This window comes from Lepidothrix coronata, unplaced genomic scaffold, assembly GCF_001604755.1.
Source record: "Lepidothrix coronata isolate B3197 unplaced genomic scaffold, Lepidothrix_coronata-1.0 Scaffold71, whole genome shotgun sequence".
NCBI lineage: Eukaryota > Metazoa > Chordata > Aves > Passeriformes > Pipridae > Lepidothrix > Lepidothrix coronata.
Genome location: NW_016690251.1, coordinates 2,529,843 through 2,553,271, shown reverse-complemented (window position 1 = coordinate 2,553,271; position 23,429 = coordinate 2,529,843). Strand labels below are relative to the sequence as shown.

The following is a 23,429-nucleotide window of genomic DNA, read 5'->3' as shown; positions in this document are numbered from 1 at the left end:
AAGCAGTGCAGAGGGATTATGGGCAGTCTAAACCAGGAACTGCCCAATAACCCACCAACTGGAACAAAAATACCTCTGTGGGATTCAGATCACTTGACCCATACTGACCAGTCATTTCAGACCACTACCCAACTTCAACCAGAGGGCTTGAAAGCAGATTATGCTTTTAAATTATCAGATCATGCTTGCTCCACTAGCATTTAAACTCTAAGCATGCTGTAATTCATGAGTGCTCAGAGAAGTCCTTCCAGTTTGATTCTCCAGTACTTGAAGAAGTGCAGCCAGCCAGGCTTGTTTGAGGAAAAGTGGAGACACCCTTTTCCACAGGGTTCATCCAAGCTACAAGAAATCAATTGCATGTGGCATTTACAGTTATCATGCACTTGTGACTGCGTCCCCAAAACTTAAAGCAAAACAAATTTTCTAAGCTCTCCTTATCTAATTTAGGTGGTGCAGAAGGTAAATTTAGGCCTTAAAAAGGACGTAACTGTGCTAAGTGGTGAGATAAGCTTCTCCAAACAGAGCTGTGCATGGAGGTAATCCCTCATGTTTCAAGGAGGGGAATGGGTCTTGGAAAGAAAAGATGACAACACTGTCTAGTAAACTTGTGGCTCTCAGCAGCATGTTCCAGTCACAACACTGCCCACAGCTGCGATGAGTGCCACAAACTCTCCCTGCCAATGGATAGTACTTCTCTGCGACACTTGTGTTGTTGCTTTGACCAGTCTTGAACTATAAAAAAACAAGACAAGAGCTTCTGATGGAGACTGCTTCCCACATGTCACCAAGGAAACTTTCCATCACTATTCAGACTCAACTTCCTTTCTCCTCCCCTTCTCTTCTACTGTCCAACTAACTTCCAGCAATGTTCCTTCTGAACAAACTTTCAAGAATCTCTCTAAAGGGAACTGAAGCCAAGAAGAAATAAGTTTCAATAAAGGCTGAATAAAAAAGCTGAACAGGGATTTTAGCATTCTAACTGCTCTAATTGAGAAGGGACCACCTTTTCCATTACCTGTCAAGAGCTACCTGTCCTGTAGGCAGACATATCTTGTAGGGTCTTATTTTATGCTGGTTTTATTTCATATAGGGTTATATTTTGTACTTTGACTACTGTGGTCCTTGTTTCCAGCTGAACATGCTACAAGGAGGCCACAGTGAGGTGGACGTCAGTCTCTTCTCACAGGGTAACAAGTGATAAAGGAAATGGTCTCAAGTTGCACCAGGGGAGGTTTAGATTAGATATTATTTTTTCATGGAAAGGGTTGTAAAGCACTGGAATAGACTGCCCATGGTGGAGTCGCCATCCCAGGAAGTGTTCAAAAAACGTGTGGATATGGCACTTGAGGACATGGTGGTGGTGCTACACTGATGGCTGGACTTAAAGAATCTTAAAGATCTTTTCCATCTTTAACGATTCTATGTTTCTATGTCATGCAACAGCAGATACATGTGGCCTGAAGTACTTACACAATCCAGTCCACGGCCAATATCAAGGAGAGGTCGTTGGTGGGCAGCCCGATGGCCTCCAGGATGATGGCGATGGTGAGGACTCCTCCGGCAGGGACCCCGGCTGCTCCCACGCTGGAGGCAGTGGCTGTCACGCTGCAAATCAATTCCCATGCCTGGTTAGCAGGAGCTCCTAGCTCTCCTCTGCTGCACTTGCATCACATGTTTCCATGCTATGGGAATTGTAAACAAACTCTACAGCATGGGACGCACAGATCGTTTGCTTCCCAGGCAAACCCTTTCCTGCCTGCTAATGCAAAGGAATGGGTACAGAGCAGAACTCTCAGCAGGATCCACAGCAGTTACCAAGGCAATGGCTCTGGGTTTAACACCTTAATTGCCTTTTCAGAATAAAAAACAATCAACCAGTACAACTATACCCTGCTGCCTTACTAATGTAGCCATTCCCGAGTCCTGTATCAGTTCCAACATGCTGAGTACTTTACATCTCCTGACCTCAAATGTATAAAAGTAAACACTGCCATGCAGGGCACGGTCCCTTATCTGTGTCTCGTTTGCACTCCAACACAGCTCCTAAATCAGAAGCTGGAAAACACCTTTTTGTGTGCAACTGAGCTTTCCTTGGGCTATTCACTGCATCATCCTCTGGCCTGTGTTAACACCTGATTCACTAAGAATACCTGAAAGGCTAATTTGGCCAACTCCAAAAAAGTAATAATGCCCCAGCCCTGTCTTAAATAGACGAACAATGTACTGGGAAGTGTAATAAGGAAGGAAATAATACCAGTTCAGGGAGGTAAAAAAATTCCAAGAACCAGCCCTAGGAGGCATCTGTTGGATGCAGCTATGACAGCTCAGCATGGTGAGGGGCCAGGACTCCTTCTAGGATCCTCACTGAAGGCATTTTGAGGCAGGAAATGAAGATAATAACACCTTATGGGATACAGGATGTGGGAGGATATTCCAGGCATGGAGGGGAGAGAGTTCTAGAGAAGGAGGTAGGACTGAGGTGGTGGAGAGGATAATGGAGCAAAGCAATTAGGAGGGCAACAACAACAGGTTTGATCAGGAAAGCCATTGATGTCATGGTAGGAAGGGCAGAGGTAAGCAGGAGCAGAGTCTTTGGTATGAAATAGATGCATAAGGAACTGAGGAGCTGGCAGGAGGATCCAGAGAGGGAATCAGGGTTTGCTTTCTGGGTAGAACAGCATGCCTCAATTACCCAGCCTAATGGTGACTGGATGACGGAGGAGTGAGATGCTTAAGGAAGGAGAGGAATTTCATGTGAGAAACAGCTTTAAACCACTCAAAGTCTGTTTCAGAATTCAATTACCCCTCCCAGGTTCTACCTTTTATTAAATCGAGCCTCTGGAAAATCCTGTAAAGGTTTAAAGACTCCATCCTTTAATCACCCTATAATTATGTTTCATGGCAGTTTGCAAGCTTTAGGTCAGAGATGTGGAATGCAAACTGCTAGTTATTAACAGAGGGACCACAGGCTTGAGTGTGTCTGGGGACCAGAAGGATGTGGTTGCAATAGCGAAGCAACTTACAGAATGGTGAAGATTTGCCCAGGGTTGAGGTCGATGTTGTTCAGCTGAGCAATAAACACAGTTGCCATGCACTGAAAAATAGCAGCTCCATCCATGTTTACAGTGGCCCCAATAGGAAGGATAAACCTGCTGATCCTCTTGTCGACCCCATTGTTCTCCTCAACACACTTGATCATGGATGGGAGAGTGGCTGAGCTGGAAACAGAGAACAGGGAGAAATCAAACACATCAAGGTGCACTGAATGGCCAGTCACTGCCTCGTGGCTTTCATGTTGCTAACATGCTGCAGACAGGATGTCAAGACAACAATGCCATTTTAGAGTCCCTCTCTGTCATAATGGCAATGAGGGACTCACTCTCTTTGTTGAGTCTTGAGCACAGGTATTTAATAATCTGCTTCCATCCAGAAATAGCTGGTAAGGACTCTAATCTCCCAGAAGCAAGAATATGACTTAATATAGTATGAAGCATTACAAGTCTCAAAACCACAAAAATACACCAGCAGGTGCCAGTATGGCAGGAGAGGCTGTAAGGAGATGATTTAAGGTCCCTTCAACCCAAACCATCCTATAATTCTATGACAATATAAACACAACAGATTGTACTAGTGCCTTCTCAAATGAACAGAAAAATAAATTAAAAAGAAAATATCACTGTTGGATTTACTTCTTGCATTATAAATTAAATTGTTTTATTCATAAATCCTCTCCTACTATATAGGAAGGTTTATGAACAGTAGTTCAGCTTCTGTGACAGACATGCATCTACTTTTGGAGATGATCTGAAATGATTTTATATAGTTATGTTATTTGATCAGGTGTTTGTTCTTGAGAAAAGTGTAAATGACATGCTCAATAGTTTGGTTATGACAAATAAAAGCTGATCAGGCCAGATCTTTGAAATCAGTAATGTTAAATCCCTTTGAACTAGCAATCGAGTCTGCTTTGCTCCTGCAAAATTAGTCTAAACTTGTTCCAGGTCCTTCTGAACTTAGAGAAGTAAACTTCTCATGACAAAGTCCCTCACTACTGATCCTCACTTTACTTAAAATTAAAAGGACAGCTGGCAGAATCTTTTTAAGGCCATTACTTTCACCTTTTAGTTTCCCCAAATATTTCCATCTCAGCATCATGCTACAGTCACAGTATTTTGAAGAATTGTTTTCAACAGCTAATTATCAGTATGTGATGTGTGGCAGGCTGCTGACAGCAGTGAGACTCTCTACTCTCTGAAGTCTCTTTTTTGCAATCTCAGGAATAATATTCACACCTAAAACTGAAACTGGATATTATCAGGTTACGGTGTCATATATAACCAGGCTATAATCCCAAAAGAAGCACATAAACCCACCTGGAGCAAGTGGCAAAAGCAGTGGCAAGGGGTGTGATAAGTCCTAAGAGAAAACGATAGGGATTTTGACGTGTGGCTGCAAAATAAATAAGCGGCAGAATGATTCCTCCATGGATGAAGTGGCCCAGAATAGAGGCGAAGATGTATTTTCCCAGACTGGTCACCAGAAGCACAATATCTTCCATTTCCACAATCTTGCTCCCAACGAGGAACATAATGCCAATAGGTACATACCTGTGTAAATGAAATATTGCCCGTCATTAAGTACAAACAAAAAGCCCCGGAAAATATGCCCTTTTTCATCCTAGAGATAACGTTCTTGTAAAGAACTTGCTGCTCCTACTGAGGGGTAGTTCCTTATTCACCACGCACTCAGGGTAAGCAAATTGGGAAGGCTTCTCTAACACTTTTGCTTGGTGGACGGCAAGCAGTTAAATTGAAGAAGCTCTGTTCACTTATGCCCTCAAAGATACAGGTAGGAGAGTGCCAAAGGGAAGCTGAGCAGGAAGCAGAAATGCTGTCAGAAGCTACCAGGACAAGACACCAGTGTGGAGTTTTAGGGTGGAAGGCAAGCAAAGACCTAAAGCTGAAGGGATGGTAGATGGAAAGAAAGAAAAAGGAGCGGTATCATGTCACTGGAGCAGAGAAAGGGGTGGAAGAGTTGGGTCTTACACATGCAGAAACTACCAGCACAAGTATGAAGTTAGGTCATTAAAATCACAGACATACTGGATGCCAAGATACTCAGTGTAGGAAAGAAAAAGCTATGCACATACCAGAGAGCTCAGCTAAAGGCTGGTGATGCACGTGCCAAAGATAGCAATTAGCTCTGCTATTTGCCTACAAAGGACTAAGTTAAATGATTAAGCCTGAAGAGTTTCCTTCAAGCCAACAGCCAGGCACACACACATATCCATGCCTCCTATCCAGAAACATGCCACGTCAGCATTTGTTTAAGGTTTTCTTCATCAAGAGCACTTGGAGCTACTCCAGGGGAAGGGCCACCTGCAGGCCACAGCCACACCTCTGGTCCCAGTAGTGCAGCTGGGAACTGCCCTGGAAAGACAGAACTGCCTTTTCACCAAGAGCACAACAGCTCTAAATGGACTGCGTGAATCACTTCAGGCCCAGGGTCAGTTCCTCCCCAAGTTCTACTGGGATGTTTGTGGCTGAGTACCTCTGCTGATGCTGTCCACACTTCATCTTTTTCTGCTTCTAAGATTTAGAAATACTACAAGATCACCCAGTTCCCCAAAACCCTGCCCCACGCACACATGTGACTACAAAAGATTTGCCTGTACATCTCAGGAATGAAGAATCCAATGCTCATGTTCAGAGAAGCTGATTTGTTGAGTAAGGACAAACTTCAGAAGGTTTGGTTAAGCATGCAAAGGTTTGGAAAGATGGGCAAGCCTTAAGGTTGCCAGATCACCCACTTCTTCCTAGCCTGCCTCTCCCTCAGTGGTTCTGCAGCTCCTCTGTTCCATGCAGATGTCCCAGATCCATGTGAGCATCCTCTCCCTTGGCCAAATCTCTAGGGGGGCCTGCTGAACATTCCCCACTTAGCCTCTGCCATTGTGCCACCTACTGCCTTTGAACTGTGTTTCTGAGCACCCTGATTAGCCAGATCCAGCTGAGCCTGGTCCTGCACAAGCTCCGCAAACATGAATACTGGATTCAGAGCTGAGACTGGATTCCTCCCCTGGAAGAGGGAGGCTGGAGAGGAAGGAACTGAAAGTTGAAACCAAAGTGCTGCTAAACGGTCCTGCTGAACAGGACTAGGTACAAACTCAAGGTGCTTTTTCTCTTGATAGTATGATTTCACCCATTCCAAGGTATCCTTTGGGAAGGACATGCAGCTTGACAGATTCTGAATAAATACCAGGACAACTGAAGAGCCTTAAGGAAGTAAAGAGAACAAGTAAGGACTACAGTGAACTGCAGTGCTAAGAGTCAGCAGTGGTCCCCATAATCCACAAAGTAAAGGATTACATACCAACTGATTGGCTTGAAGTGCTGGCACTGTAATGAGCTGAATACAAGAACTGCCTCTTATCGGTATTGTGTCCAAGGAATTACACTCAAGAGCCAAAAACTTAAGCTGCTTGGAGACTGAATTTTTCAATCCCTTATGACAGCAACTAACACAGAGATCTGCCTGTGTAAAATCAGGTGTTTTGTTAAAACCTTTCTACTTCTTAGAGGGAGGAAAACAGTAGGAACAACAAATGCAGAATGAAGGGGAAAAAACCCACCTCTGCTAAGGTACATTTATAGCTTTCTCAACAGCTTTGGAAAGGGAGTGAGAAGTGTTAATATATTTGCTATCCTTATGAATATGTTTAACTTTGCATGTGAGGTATTATCACTGCTGGTTTCACAGGAGAGGCCTAGATCCATCCAGCTGCACAAGGACAGCTATGACACTGTTCTGAGGCCAAGATTTATCCTATCTGACAGAAAGCCCTGTCAGGAGGCTGCTCCTACCCTGGCTTAGGGGGCCTGAACCACTCTCTAGAGGTGCCTGCCTCCTTCAACGCTGGTTTCTTGCCTAGGGAGAAAGTTCACTGAGGTCCAATTCCTAACATACAGACCTTTTTTGGTGCCAAGAGCTTTGTGAGATGGGTCAGAGCAACATTCAGCCCATAAACATGTCTAGACTCCAGAGAAGTTAAGTGAAATAATGGACTTGCTCATTAATAGGCCAGAGAAAAAGTAAACAATCAACTTCAGGAAATAGAAAGCTAATTAATTCTACTAATTAATCAAAAAGGAGTCCTGCAGAGGCATTATAAACAAATGTCTAAAGTTTTTCTGACTGATACCTTAAGCTATGAGTGATTGTCTAATTACAGGGCATGAGCAAGAAGAAAAGACCCCATAGAGTGATACCACGACAATCACTTTTGCTGTGATGAGGGATCTGGTAGGAAAAAGCCAGATAGACAGATAAATGGTAAGTTTCCAGAACATAATATTGTACTGAAAGGTGCATCTGCAGTCACACACTTACCACATAATCCAGGAAACCAGGACCATGGTCGCCTCATTGAATGAATTAAAGAAGCGAATCAGATCTTCCCCCTCCTGGCCAAGCTTTTTCAGGGCCACTCCCAAAACCAGAGCAAACAGCACCAGTCCCAGGATGTTCATCCCTTCAATCTCAGTACCGACAGGAATCTACAGAGAAAAAAAAGAGAAGGCTTGTTAGATGTGAGATCAGCACAGAACGTAACAAAACGGTCACCTCATTTTGTTGCTGCCCAATTGATCTGAAGTCAACAAGCAGAACCTGTTTTGGAAAGAAGAACCTATTCTGTTTGATCAAACGATCTGGATGCAGTTCAGATACAAAACTCTCTAGCCATGAGCTGGCATGGATTCACTGGAGAAGGAAAGTGCCTGCTACTACCCCCTCCCGTGCCCTTCAATATGATATGTGTGTTGTCAGGGACCTGAGCAGGAAAATCCCCAGTTTACTCAGGACTTTAGTGCAACAATGAAACCCATGAGAAAACAACCAACGTTATAGAGAAGAAACGGGGAAAAGGGCAGAGAAAGGCAACATACTGTGACAACCTACTCATTAACCTGTCCATGTCAGCTCTGGGAGATATAGAGAGAACAGAAGAGATACCTGTTCCCCCTCTCAGAAATCATGTCACTGCATGGCAAGAGGATAAAAGCAGGATCCACCTATTGACAAAAACTACTCTGCTCTGCTAGTCCTTCATGGTTTGTTTCTCAAAGAGAGCTGGAGCCTGTTTGGCAATGTAGTATCATATGAACTGAATGAGTGCTCTTGTGGCTACATAAAAATATAATTGTTTTGACAAACTGCTTTTTTTTCCCTCCCCAACTTGGCAGTACAGGCTCAACATGTCAAATTGTTGTTTTATTTGGAAGAACTTCTATAACAGATGAGGTTTGTGTACAAGGTTTGGCCTTTTGGCGGGTTTAAGTGGACACTAGCTCAACACTAGGAAAGAAAAACATATTCTGAGCTAAAAGCTTGAAATGAATATTGACTACAGATTTTGGGATACTGTTCTTGTAAATCTGATAAAATCAGCCTGCTTGAGATGATGTTTTTGCTGGAAGTATACCACTGAACTGGACTGTCTCTCAATGGCAGGTGGAAACAAAGCACTGCAGGGAAGGGGGTAAAACATAAATGATACACAAAAGCAGGAAGGCTAAACTGCTCTTAACAAAAGTGTTTACAAACAGTGAAGGTGCTGACATTTTTATTTGCTAATACAAAATACTTAGATATGGGATCTGCAATTTTTTATGGTAGTTGCTTGCTCCAGGCTAAGCTGCCATTATTTATTTGATTTCCAACTGAAAAAACTGAAAACATGGACAGATACAAAGCATGAGGCACAGTGCATCTCCAGGGATGTCTGAAGAAAGGTGCCCTTTGCTTCACACACAGTAACACTTTTCTGTCTGGATAGTTTTGGCTATATTCTGTTTTGGGTATCTGAGAGCCGTAAACTCTTCAGTGGTTAGAAAAGACCAAAAAAATGACACCCTCTTATTAAGGGGATAAACTGTCTGTGTACATGGGATGTTATTTTATAATATAACATCTTCTACTGGGTTCATTTGATACAAGGCTAATATGAAAAGTTCAGCTTGGAATGGAATTTTACCATAATGGCCACAAACTTTTTCCACAAATAAAACTATCCTAAAAACATTGAATATTCTTTTGGTTTGGTTCTCATTCTGAAAAAAAAAAAATGATATAAGACTTTGCTATGGTACAGAAATTCAGTGTTTCAAGCTACTGAAAGAGATCTGGATGTTACTGGGGAAGAATTTAACTATACTACATAATACTGATGTCTTGCAAAGGATCTCCACCCTTTAAACTCCTTCTACCAGGGATCTGCTTCTCATCTCATGAAATGCAGTGGTGTGAGCCTGAAGCCCAGGAATCCACTACCATTTAGGCTTCTCAGAAACTTTTCCACTTTCAGGTCTTGCTCTCTGTTTCTCTCTCCTGAGCCAATTTTTTTTAAACATACAACATCAATCATCATCTCCCATCACTGCAGTTGTAGGCAGAAGATGCATCACTTGCATGGAGCAGTAACTTATTGCAAGAAATTTCTGCCTGCAAATCAAGGGGACGATCTGCAGCATTCAGGGAATTTCACCTCCCTGCAGCACAATATGGAACAAGTCCAGCAGTAAATCTTCAGCGGAAGATCCTCTCAATCCCAGCCTCTAATACTGGCAGATGCTGAACAGCCTTTTTGTACTCCAACAGAAAAGTGCATCACCCCAAAGGGGCTGCCAAACCAAGCAGCATTGTGAACACCAAACAAAAACAGCTTTAATGAGGACTTTGTTCCTGGACAAAGTATGGGACACGTTATTGTTTGCCTGGAATTCTGCATTCTGGTAGGAAGATTCATGGAGCTCTTCTGGTCCTTGAATCTCTCTGAAGATCTTATTGTTTTTTAGCTCTTGAAACAAAATGCTTATCAAGGAAACAACTGCTGACATTGAACTGCCCCAGTAGTAGATGGCTGAAAAGAAAATGCAGCCATGTGATGTGAGGAAGAAGAGCAACCACTGGTTTGTGTATTTTTACTGCTGCCAGAAGAGGAACTGAGTTCCCCCAAGCCTCTCTGTGCTACAGATGGGGAACTGAGATAGTCCATGCCCCAGGAAGCCTTGCTGCCAAAGCAGCATAGAGGATGTAGCCATAAAAGCTGGGTAAACACGAGATGAGCATGTGAAACAACAAAAAGGACGTGGCTGAGCAAACATCTACATATCCACTATTCATTTCATCAGCAAGAGAAGACAAGGCCTATTAACCAGCGGGGGAAATAAATATAATCAATGGAAAATTTTGGTCTACACTGTGCATACTGAAAGTTGACGGAAAACATTTCTTCTCTTCAATCAAATATTCTGCTGATGAAAGAAAAAAAATCAGATAGGAATATCATTTTGCTTCCCTGGAACCAAACTTCTATCACTATGATTTCCAAAAATCATACTCTTCCTTTCCAAACTTGATCCTCATCTATCCACAAATACTATGGTCAGATCAGTACTGAAACTGAGCTAACAAAACTGAGATGATGCTTTCTTTTTATTTGGTCCATTCATCCCTAGAGACAGTAGGGCGTCTTCTGGAATTAAAGAAGCTCAGGTCTGGTTTTGCTCCAACAACTGAAGAAAGGTTTTGGAAAAGCAATAGCAGAAATAACCTTTACATCATAACTGTTGGCAAAAACAGGCACCAGTGACAAATTCAGAATATTTTTCCTGATATTACATCAAAGAGGAGACTGATAACAGGAAAAAGAAAGAAGAGAAATGAAAAATAGTCTCAAAATTTAAACTGCCAAGAGATGCATTCCTCTCTCTTAAGGAAGAGTGATGGCTTCAAACAAACATTAAAAAGATACTTGACAGCCAAGACTATGTTCAATGGATATGTTTAGCCTTAATCCATGCTTGGTTGCTAAGGAGCCCCTATCAAACTTGACACTGAAGATCAATAGAAGAGTCTTATTGCCCTTTCATTTGCTTCTGCTTAAATGTAGAAAAACTCTATAACAAACACACAGAGCTAAGTGCACATTGCTACAGCCTTTCATACTGAACTTGTTTTTTAGCAGCATGAAGCTGCAGGGGCAGCTGCCCAAGGACACGATGGCACGAAAGGAGAACATGCTCTTTTGGGATTCCGCAGTCGATGCTGTGCATCCGTGTCAGACGGGTCGAGTGTGGATCTGGGCTAATGCAACCCAACGGGCACGGGCAGAGCCCGGGTGGATGGAGCTGCCTTCTCGCCCTGCGGTGTCCGGGATAACTTTTCCCCTGCTCAGTTCATGCGTCAGCCAAGTCACCTGTCACCCTGTCTCCAGGGCTGGTGAAAGTTCAGCCCATCAGCTGAAAGCAGAGCTTGTAAACACTCTGTTCTGCATCACCTGCTCACACACCATGTGTGGGGAGGAGACAGTAATGAAGCCAGTACTTCCTGCACCCGGGGATATGCTCCAGAGTCCCTCTGGATGATCATAAACCGCTTTTTCCTTGATGATTTTACAAACTAGTGGGTGAGCCCCAGCTGAGCCCTGCCATGACAAATGCAAACATTAAAAGTCTCTTGCCCTAGGGGCATTCAAATCATATTAAAAATATGGCAACCCAACATCTGATACTGAGCTCAGATAGTCAGAATGAGCCTGAGGAAGAGAAAATAACCTTGAAGGTAATTTCTCAGACCTGTCTCCCCAAAATCCAATGAAAGCACATGAGGTACTTCATTTGGAGCAAGGCGACACCTTGCAGGCTGGGGCACTGGCTCTGTTTCACAGCATGCTGCCTGTAATTATTGCTGGACCTGCAACATGTTGTCTCTGGCCAATAATAAACATGTTTGATAGACCCACGATGCAGGAGAGATGCCACTCAATGGGATACAGTGCATCTCTGAAGTCCTACAAGCTACATATGGAAGATAACACTCTCTACCTCATCTACACCTACAAATTAGTTTCTTTTTTGACACCATTCCAATAACAGCCTATTTGAAATGTTCTGTCTGTAATTTTTACACCTTCGGCCCACGTGTTACAGCTTCAAACAAAATTTCAGCAGCATGGCAACCAAAAAAAAATTCTCAACCAAATTCTTTTCTGCTTTTTTTAAAGAGCTTTGGGTAGTGGAAAAAAGTCCATTCTCTCCAAACTCTTAATGAAGATAAAGGTTTAAGGGACATACTCAGCCAGCTGGATTGCTACTTAATTCCAAGTCTACAAAAAGTTATTTAAAAACATGAGGTAGTGACTAAACAAAATTTGGATCAAGTGAGATCAGGTCCAAGAAAGCACGGCCTAAAAAAATAATGTGTTGTGGGTCAGACCAGTTGAGCTCAACTCTCCTCCCCCATCATAGATTTTTTGTGTGGCTGTGGGTAACTGATCTGTCTTGTGTGTCTCAGTTCCAGGCAAAGAAAAGTACCTGTTTCTTTCCAATGACTGCTGGAAAGGATTAAAAACTTTGAAGTAGTCAAATATTACAGCTGACAAGGGCTTGTTTAAAAACCTAAGAAGTGACCTTACCTTTTCCAACGTGACATTTCCAGAGGTAGTGTTTCTGAGCAGCATCTTATAATCTGTCGCATACTGCAGGTAAGAAAAAAAACATAACCAAACAAACCCAAAAAATAGTGAGACAGGCATTAAAATTGTCAGTAAAATATCTAAAATCTAGGGCAACAGTTTACTTTGATAAATAAGCTAGACACCTCCAAAGTAGGGCACTTCTTTGGGCTTGTTTTCTTTAATTATAAAAAGAGGGAAAGAAAAGGCAATTCCCTATGACAACAGCAGCATAGAGGAAAAGAGGACTGCTTTATTTCATCCCTGAACACACAGAACACTTGAGGCATTACAGAATATCCTTCTCTTGGTGTTATTTTTGTACTGCTTCTGCTTTTATTCATGGAATACTGACTTGTACTGTATTATATATTCACTCAAAATGGAACTTTCATATCAAAATGTTTTGATATGAAAGCAAACCAACAGAACGCCATGAAGGCAAAAGCTATTATTCCACTCCTGTATCATGAAGAATCACTCTGCCCCATAGCAATATTCTCAACACTATCTATTCTGACATCTAAAATTAGAACAATGAGAACTAAATCAAAATCTTTTTGGAGCCCTACAGCTCCTGTCCGTCAGTTTAAACCACACTGTGTTCTGGTGCCAGTTATCATCCTACCACACACAGTCTCTGTTGGAAGAGAAGCCAGGCTGAGTAATTAATCCAGCAAGAAATAAAATGGAAAATACTGAATAAAAGCGTCAGGTAACAGGTAATGCTTACACACACGGGAGCCTAAAAGTCTTTAGCCTTGTCAGTTCCGAGCCCAGCTCTAAACTGTGTACCCAAGGGTTTGCCAGCTAGCTCTTGCAAAGTGGTAACCAGCCTGGCACAAAGCAGAGTTGCCACTGCTGCCCAACACAGCACCCAAAGTTTAAAGTTTAAAGAATATTTCTGGTGAAGGTACAAAAGACAGGCTTTGAATATGCTTTTGTTTGACAAGTATTTTTCAAAACCAAACTATTTGTCATGGAAGTTCTAAGTCTGATTACATCATGTGCTTTTAAAAATTCCAGTTATATAAGTAAATTAACTTTTGGTATTTTCTACGCCATATTTTTAGCCCTCTTGCAAAAAAAGAGCAGTAACTTTCTCTGCCTGTGCACCATAGCTCATGTCCAAAGTCCATATAGATCTTACCGTTCGGAAAGCTGCAGCAACAAGATTTGCAGGAAACAGGTTTCTGTAAAAGACAAACAAGAAAAGTAAGTATTTCTTGTAGAAATTCTAAAATGAATGCACCAAGGTGTTTTGCTCTCAGAAACAGAATTCCTTTTGCAAAGGCAAGCATATGGGCACTAGTGAGGTGTGTAGTACAGAAGATACTCTGGCAGCATGGAGTATCTTCCTACGTCTCCAGAGGTGTCAGTGCCATCTTCTTTGGCTCACATAAAAATGTCCCTGCTTGTCTGCCAACCTCACCATTTGGGTAGGGCCACCAGAGGCAATCAGATACCCATCAGCCAGTGGCTACAGAAACTGGCTCGGCCACGCCAGCTGCAGCAACAGCTTAGGGCCTCCAGTGTCAGGCAGATTTTTAACATTACTCATGTGATTACACTGTGCTCACAGCATCAACATGAAGGACAATCTCATCAGCAAAATCCACTTAAGAGAATGGCTTAACCCTTCAACACAACAAGGTCAGCTTCCCTTAACACTGAGGTAGAGCAGAGCAATATCATGGGCCAGACTTCTCTGCAAGGCCTTGGACAACACAGATGGAAAGTAGGGGCAACTCCTATGGAAAGCTGCAACATCTTCACACAGAAATGCAAATCTAGCAGCAGGTTAGGGCAGACACATGCACCTCTACTGGGCATCCAGTGTATTTCTGCATCTAGGAAGCAGCGAGGAAAGGAGAACTGGGCCAAGTAGGAAAAATGTTGCTTCTTGTTATATTTTATAGTTAGTGTTAATGCTACAATTCCTTTCTCCCCTTATGCTGGGCGAAGAGCACGTGTTCCCCTAGCCAAATGACAGCTTCTTTTTTTTCCTGTGTCAGAAAGGAAAATAGGAATAAAATCTGAACTCTGGGGTCATGGCAGGACCCCAGGTGAGGGCAGGGAAGGTGATGGGTATGAACTGAAAATACTGACAGCAGAAGGCATCAAGGAGGCACAAGAACTCTTATGGTAAGGAAAGAGAAGACCTTACTCAGAGACAGTTAACTCTGATAAAAATCATTTGGGAAGCTGCTCCCCATCCTTTGCTCCTTGCTCTTCTCCAAGGACACTGCATGTGTCTCCAGGCTGTGTCCTGCTAATGGTCCCCGAGTTTTTGCTGTAGTTACCCTGGCAAACACAACATTTCAGCTGTGGTCATTCCATGACCGACACGGAACGTGCAAATCCGAACCACAGCAAGAAACAGAGCAGCACAGTCAAACCTTTGAAAGCAAGAGGGAGATTAAAATATGGCCTAGATAAGGACTTTGGTCTTTTTGGTTGCATAGCTCCACTCTCCTGCCACACAGGGATTTTCCCACAGCCGTGACAGCAATTGTAAAGTACATGGAACTTCATCAAACACATGGCTGCTGTGAACTACCTCAGCCTCCCTCTCTGTTCCACTACAAGTGTATTAGGAGACAGCTGCAAAAGCCAAACTGCTCTAAGAATAATTTGCCTGCTGGAGTCTACATTCCACTGAGGATGAAAGAAACAGCAACTTTTTCTCCTCAAAAGTTGACAGTACAGCTGTCTGTCTGAAAGCAGGAGAGCGAGCTCTAATTCTGCAAAGACGCTTAAGAATTGGTCAAATAAGATCAATGGAACAGCTAATGTGCATCAGTGCTTGCACAGCTGGAACTCTCTGGTGGATAAAAACCTTGAGGAAACTAAAAGCAAACTTGCTGTTATCAGGAATAAAATATCACATATACAAATGGGCCCATGCTGTTGGGAAAATAAGGGTATTTCTTTTCAGTTTTCCACAGCAGGATGATTACTTTTTTTTAAAAAGAACTGACTGGACTTTGAAGAAGCAAAGAGATGAAAAAAGACTGAAAACGAACCAGAAATCAATTTTTTTTTTCTTTAAATCAGCTTTTCCATCCTGATGAAAACAAAGCCAAAGGAAGCAATCCTAAAGCCTAAGCAACATGATTCTCCAATGTTTAAACGTGGCCAAGAAACCACAATTTGCATGGTATGCCAAGCATGGGCCTCACTAATTAAACACTAACTTATCTCCAAGTATATACTTAAGGCACATACTTAAGTTATGCCAGCAATCCTGTTACAGCAAGGCAAGGGGCAGGTTCTTGCTTCAAGTGTGAATACTGCTAAAGCTACTCAAATAAGAACCTAGAGCACACACTTTTCTGTATCACTCCAGCACCAGTCACAGAACTTGACTCTGAGGGCAAAGAAGAGCATTTCCAACAATTCACCAAGTAAAAAAACCTGGATCTTAATCAAGCAGCTCAGAAGAAGTCGTATGTTCTGTTCAGCTCAACTTCTAACTACACCTGACTGCAAAATACTCAAACCACATAAAATAATGTTTTGCTCCTCTCCGTTTCAAATCCTGAAGTTTAAGAACAAAATGTGTTGGGTCAGAAAAAGCAATCAACAAATAAATGGCTTACCTTGGAGGCATGAGGTCTGCAAATACTACACTCATTGCTCACCTAAGCTCAGTTAGCATGTGAATTAAATTCAACTTTAATTACAGGTGGGTCAGATCACAGGTTCTTACCTTTAGATGGATTTGTGCAAGAACACCACAGCAATGCCTAAAAAAAAAAGGGGGGCAAGATGCTGCGTGCTCTGGGGAGAGCCAAAAGCTGGCTAGTGACCTGCCTGGGCCCATCATGTAATTGTGCCTGCAGGGTTTGCTCATCACAGCAAGGCAAAGTTTACCCACCACAGAAACCCAGACAGCTCTGTCCCTGTGAGCCAGCATTCAGAGCGTCCCCAAGCAGAGGAGTCACATGGGGAAGTGTGAACACCCCTCCTGTGAGGGTGAACCAACAAACAGGAAAGCTGATGAGCTGGGTAATTGGGCATGCAAATTAAATGTGGGTGTCTGCCAGTTGGTTTTTCTGTTAGGACCAAATGTTAAGGTTTTTTTGCTTCGAAAGCCCACAGCAAATGCGAACGTGGAGTTTAGGGAAACAGGGAAAGCTATAGGTGAGCTGTGTTAGGAGGTGGCTGGAGTCCCATTCTTGTCACCACCTCTCTCCTCCTCCCTGGTTTGGTGCCCAGCAGGATCAGTGCCAAGCTGGCTCTCTGCAACGTCACCTACTCAGGCAAGTGCCAAGCCCCTGAGCCCACCACACCAGAGCCAGCCTCTTCTGCCACCTGCTACCCACTTCACAGCAGGTTGTATCACTGGACTGCCAACTGTTTCTAATGGCTCCATTTCTGCTGTTTCCATATCCTGTGCCAGAGAACACGGTTGCCTTTTTGAAGCAGATGTGGATTATCACACGAACATGACGCTGAGTGAACCCTGAGTCTGGGTGATAAGGAGCCCAGCACAGCAGTGTGGGATCAGACAGCCTTGGCCCCGTGATGTACAAAGACAAAACCTGCTGCATGTGGCCAGAATGAGACAGGGGACCCATGACATCAGGGCAGGCGGACAGAGGTTCTTTGTGCATCCCAGGTGCTCCACTGCTGCCAGGACCTCGGTCCACACACGCACAGACCCAACCTCCTCTCTGGCATCAAAGTGAAATAGGTGGTTCTACAGAGAGACTTTACTCCCCTCACCAAGCACCAGGCAGGAAAGTCTCTCTCCATTGCAAGTTGCACAGACAGCCCCAAAAAGCCCTCTATCAGAAATCCATCAAACAGCTGTCGAGGGTGACAGCTGTGTCCTGGGGCTGCAGCAGCAGCTGGGCTGAGCCAGGAAACCTCCAGGTACCTGCACAACACACAGTGTGAGAAACCACCCTTCTCAGATCCTCTTAAAATAGGAACCAGAAAGCAGCAGCAGCAGCAAGGGTGGGCATTACAGTGCGTGAATATTTTCTGCTCGAATACTGTGCTCATCACACCATCTCCCTATGCACAGCTGGATAAGTGCATCTTCCTTCCAGTGAAAAGCTGCTCCTACCACCTAAAAGGGACCATTACTTCCCTAATCAAATTTAGCAGGAAGGTCCCACTGTACTTTTGTTGCAATAGAAATCTTTGTTTAGCTGCAACGCTTGCTGCTGGAAATCCCAGACAATTAAGGGACCTTGGAGCTATTAACGGAGCAAAGAGGGGCTGTAGCTCCCCCATTCTCTATTTTGACATTATGGTCAAATTGCTCTCTTCTTTATAGGCCTGAATATTTCCACCAGCAGGATAAGGATTCCACAGGAAATCCTTCATTGTATGTGTAAGGGATTATTATTAATAACTGTTTCTAAATGATGATTTTGCTAGAGCTCTGCAAACAACTTTGCTCTGGCAGCAAAAGCATGAAGGGATATCCAGACAAGTAGAATGAAACCCTAAAATACTACACATTCCTCTTGCATAGCTTCTTGCAAAAAGGTTCCACTTCTGATGCCAAAAACCTTGCTGTTGCAAAACATACTTTTGTGAGGGTGCCTAGAAAAAAATATTCTGTGTTGCACTATCTCCAGTTCTGGATTTTTTTCCAATGAAGTGTTTTCAATGGTACAAGTCCACTCACAGCAACTTTATTGCCATCTGTGGCAAAATGATGAAGCCCAGTTTGAATTCCTACACTACCTTTATTTTTCTTTCTGTGCCAAGATTTCCATTCATGATCACAGAGCATTTTTTCTCATCTGCTTTTTGATATGTACGTGGGTGCTCAATACACGCTCTGGACACACACATATTTCTCAGTGCGTGCATTTGTTTCAACACAGAGAAACATGAAAATGTGTTTACTTATAGCAAATACTTGATACTTTTTCGCCTTACTGTTCCAGTCTGCATCTTTGTTACTTCAAAAATAAAACTAAAGGGGGGAGAGTCAGTAGTAAAAGGCAACAACCAATATAAAGAACTAAAGAAAGGAGCAGAAATGTTCAGAGATTTATACCAAACAAAACCCACTAGACAGTGCAGGCACATGAATGAAAACGCTGAGTCCTTCCTACAAAAATCAGTAAGCAATCCCTGTACTTCAAGGGAGATTCCACATGGAAAATGACTCAAGCCAAGGGGGACAGCAACATTTATTTCCCTTTCTTTCTGGAGGTGCCCCCAGAGTTAAGAACTAGCCATCAGCTTTGAAAAACAGTGGTCAGCCCATCTCTTCGTGCAACTGCAGCTGTTCCCTGGCCAATTTTTATTCTATTTATGACTACAAAGGTGGCATCTCCCCCTCCTCTTCTAACAGTCATGTTTTACTTTCTTTCCACACTGGAACTTCAGAGACAGCCTTAATGGTTGCTGCTTTTGGGTGACTCATTGGGAACATCAGGGTTGTAAGAAACGAGTGCTACTGGAGCAACTGGTGCCCAGGAGAGGGTCACTGCATGAGTGCTCTGGATCCTATGGTCTACTCTGGCCAGCTGCTCTGTAGTCCAGACAGCAAAACACAACTGATGCTACTCCCTGTGCTCATGTCTGCCTTCCCTACGGCTCCAAAGGTGCTCAGAGCCAAGGCACAGGCTCACTGACAGCGCTGTGGGTACTGCCTTTGGCAGCACAGCTGGTAACATCTGGCACAGAGACAGACAGGGCAGTGAGGAGCAGTAAAATTTAAACAGCTTTTGCAGACTTGCCTGGCAACCTGAGAAACCCTGACCTTACTGCTTGGGGCAGACGTGTGGCCCTTTGTGCACCCTTCCTATAAAAAAAGGGATGATGCTACTTCCTCCTTCCCTTCCCGGACTGTTACAGCTAGGGTTGGTTTAAAAAGAATTCCCTTCCCAAAGCCAATTCCACAGCTTCAAAACATGTTTTCATCCCAAAATTGGGCAAAGAAAGCCTGTTCCAGACCTTTTTTTCCACTTGAAAAAAATATTGTAAAATACTTTGTTGAAATGCTCCTTTTTTTTGATGCCTGAGATCTTCTACTTAAAGTCTTTTGTATAAACTTACAGCAAAACATTGACCTCACCGAAACGAAATGTCAGGATCACCCACTGATGGAAATTTTGACACAATCAATAGGTTCCTTTGAAACTGCTCAATTCTGTTCAATCAGCAAATATAAATCAGAGCTAAAACAAAACTCTGACCTTATCGAAACATGCAGTTGTGACAACTGCCCATCAGAAGTGTTAACAAATCAGTAGATTCTTGCAAAACACTTCATCTTGCTGTTTCAACTGCTTTACAACAAGCTATAGGCTGTTAGCAGGTGGCAGGAGTCCCATCCTTGTCACCACTCTCTCTCCTCCTCCCTGGTTAGGCACCCAGCAGGATCAGAGCCAAGCTGGCTCTCTGCAACGTCATCTAGTCAGGTGGGTGCAAGCCCATGAGCCCATCATATCACAGCCAGCCTCTTCCTCCACTGCTACCCACTTCACAGTCAAGCTCACAAGTGCTCTTTATTCTCTGTTGCTTTATCTTCTCCATCAAACCAACGAGGAAGGGACAAAACCAGAAATTCTAAAATTTCCCTTCACTCTCCTCATCTTCTGCTGGCACTCGGCACTCAACTATTTGGTACAAGTAAGCAGCTCTCCATGTCAGATGCTCTGGAGATGCTCACAAGCTCCACCTTCAGCTAAGACCACATGGAGTAAGAGTGCACTGGAGCCTGGCTTAAGGTAAGAGCCCACAGTGGGTCCTTTGGAGAAGCCCCCCTTTCTTCACTGACATTGGACAGAGTTAAGGAATTCCAAGGTCCCCCGTTGAATTGAGAGAACACCCCACTTTTTGGGTGGTTTTTTTTAAGTCATCAGCCTTGTGGATGCACCTCTGAACTCTTGCTGGATCCCTCCCATGATCACTGCCTTTGGCCATGCCTTGGCTCCAAAGAGCTGCCCACATGACAGACCAGAGATGAGATGAGCCATCAGCATCCCTACTGTGGGGCACAAAGGCACCTTATGGCAGCTCTGCTGTCCCCACCCCATGTCCTGGGGCAGAGGACAGCGTGCACAAGCCCTGACTAGGCATGCTCAAGGCTTGCTTCCAGCACTTCCCAGAAGGGAAACCGGGAGGGTACTCCAGCAGCTCCAGCCAGACAAATCAGGCCTGGAGGTTACGGTCAATGGACAAAATAAAACAGAGACAGCCTTTTGGGTCACCTGTGAGTCATCATTCATTTGCTACCAAAGCCCACAGTAAATCTCTTTTCCAGAGGCTAGGTCTCCATGCCTAGATGCGTGTTTGTGGGGAAGCTTTAGACTTGGAAAAGGAGAACCACGACCAAGAATTAAGCTGGCCTCCAGACATGGCTGCAACAACATAAATCAACACCTTTGGTCATTACCTAACAGACTTCCCAAAGGCAGAAAGGATCTGCATGCCAGGAAAGGACAACCCTGTGTTGTCCCTGCAGAAGCGATGGCAAATAGTGACTAACAACTGTGATTTCCTCTTGGCTGTTTCTTCCTCGGGCCACGTTTTACAGCTGCTTTCAGTGTTGTAGGGGGACTCAGTTTTTACCTTTTCTCTGATACCAAGCAGCAGCAAAGCCATGAAGGACATGGTCAACTGAAAACAAAGTTTTCTCGAAAGTTTCATGACGAAATGAGAGAAAGGGAGATGCAAAGAGCGGGATGCTGAAAGACTCACCCACACCAAAAGGAATTACTTCAGTCTTTCAGGTCCTATAGACTCAAGGCCTTGTTGTCTGAAGATAAGGTTACTCTAGTAACTTCCATCACAACAGGGACTGAGTTCGGTGCTCAAACAAGAACACCCACATTTTCAAGAACAGTTAAAAATAATATTAAATGGTAGAGGGAGAGAGAGATCTTATTTCCTGAAAATCACATACTCACTCCATCCCTAGGTCTGTCAGGGATTTGTGCTAAGACTGGAAGTTTAAGTGACGGCTGTGTCCAAAAGCATCTTTTCTGGACTGGATTTCATTGTCATTGCTGTGACAACTAGACTGTCCATCAGAGCAGCTGCAACAGCCCTTCCCTGGGGCTTCAAGAGAAAGCTGAACTCACAGCCCACTGTACATGGGGGAAGGCCTCACTTCCCAGAAGGAAATTTTTCTGCAACCCATATGCTTTACCCAAGTCTCAGCATCATGAGCACTGCTTTGGAATTAGGGACTCAATCCCATCACCATCATAACCCCTTCGAAGAGGAACTCTCCACCTGCATTTACAGACCAGAGCAAGAAACAGCTGCCTGCTCCCAGCTTCACAGATATTACCTGCAGCCTGAAGCTTGCTGGAGCATCTCTGCCTTATTTCCCAACTACATCCTGCTCCATGCTGCACGGTGACACAGGAATGAAACACCAGCTACAGTAGCCACACCAGGATGCACCTGGGGCAGCCACCACTACAGTCGTCTTCCCAACTCTCCACAGTGTGCTGACTCCATTTTTGGCAATTTTCCTTTACCTACCTACGCTTCCATTGAACTCCATGTCACCTTCGCAGACAGACCATCTACTCCCTCTATCCTGTTACTCCTTCTTAACATGCTGTCAGGACTTGCTGGTCCTGAAGAGAGATCCTTAATGGTTGGTTCTTAAGAGAGGTGAGCCGAGGACACTAAGTACAGGGCTGCCAGTGGAACAAATCAGACTTACTTTCAGTCCAAAGGGACCATACTTCTCTCTGGGGAAGAAAAGGACATTAACCTGAATTTGTAAATACAGTTCTGGGTTTGGGGTATTTTTTTTTTTAATTCTTTTTATCTTTGTTGCCACATCCACTTACCCAGACACAGTAAAAAAAATGTCTCAGCTGAAAAACTGAATTCATAAAAGAAAGCAAATAATTCAAATGAAAATCCCCCACTCAGTGTTTTAATTAGCAAGATATCCACTAAGCACAACTTTCTAGCCACTTAGCTGTGATGCAGGTCACCCCCACCTCTGTTTGCACCTTGGTGCAAAGCGTGAGGAAATGCAGTTGGAAGTCCCATACTCAAAACACCAGCTGGATGTTTGCCTCATTTGTGTGAGTGCTACACTCCACTCTTATTTAAAAAGCCAGACAGATCTCAACGGGGTTTGAGGGAAAAAAAAAAAAAAAAGTGAAGCTTGCAACTTTGCAAGGAGGAATAAGGATAAACCAAAATACTAAGATCTGGTTAGAAGTGGAAGCCTTGCTTCCAGGTAGACTTGGGGAACACGAGTCTTGCCTTTGCAAGATGCAGAGGTGGGTTGGGAAGCCCACAAACCTACAGGGTGTCCTCACGCCAGACTATGTTGCAGTTATGTCCTCGACGGAAATACAGTGTTGAATTTCCATGCCCACATCTATAGGAGGGCACTATAAAAGGCAGGCAAGCATTTGGGTGAGGAGACTGAGTAAAGTGTTGGGGAATAAAAGAAAGAGGTGTGTGTGAGGGATGGGGAGAGCTGCCTAGCCCTGCCCTGCCTGCGGGAGACAGGCAACAGCAGGTAGCGGGACAGGGGAAGGTGCCAGACAAAGCCATCCCTGCCCCACAATAAGCACCCAGGAGCAGCTCTCCCTCCAGGCAGAACCAAGAACGGGCCCAGGCACCCAGAGCTCTGAGCAAGTCTCGACTCATCCTTGCAGCCACCCAGGTACAATTAAAAACAAAGTGGGGAGAGGCAGAGCACCGTGCAGCCTTACACCTGGCCGGGCTGCGGGTACCTGGGGAGAGAGAGGGGTGCTTCTGGAGAAGGCAGGATAAGGATGAGGAGGATGATAAGAAGGAGTAGGAGGAGGATGAAAAGAAGAAGAAAAATGAGGAGAAGAATGAGGAGGATGAGGAGAAGAAGAATGAGGAGGATGAGGAGAAGATGCAAAAGGATGAGAAGATGCAAAAGGATGAGAAGATGCAAAAGGATGAGAAGATGCAAAAGGATGAGAAGATG

General features: G+C 43.9%; 1 protein-coding gene across 1 annotated transcript in view; it reads right to left on the bottom strand.

Annotated features, from left to right (window-relative positions):
- SLC1A4 (solute carrier family 1 member 4) overlaps window positions 1–23,429 on the bottom strand; it is a 35,744-nt gene that overhangs the window by 10,575 nt on the left and 1,740 nt on the right. The window contains exons 2-7 of the mRNA XM_017818762.1: window positions 13,662–13,704; window positions 12,473–12,535; window positions 7,387–7,553; window positions 4,374–4,607; window positions 3,024–3,218; window positions 1,471–1,605 (exon numbers count right to left, since the gene is read on the bottom strand). Of these exons, the coding sequence (XP_017674251.1) occupies window positions 1,471–1,605; window positions 3,024–3,218; window positions 4,374–4,607; window positions 7,387–7,553; window positions 12,473–12,535; window positions 13,662–13,704 (837 nt within the window). The remainder of the gene's footprint in view (window positions 1–1,470; window positions 1,606–3,023; window positions 3,219–4,373; window positions 4,608–7,386; window positions 7,554–12,472; window positions 12,536–13,661; window positions 13,705–23,429) is intronic.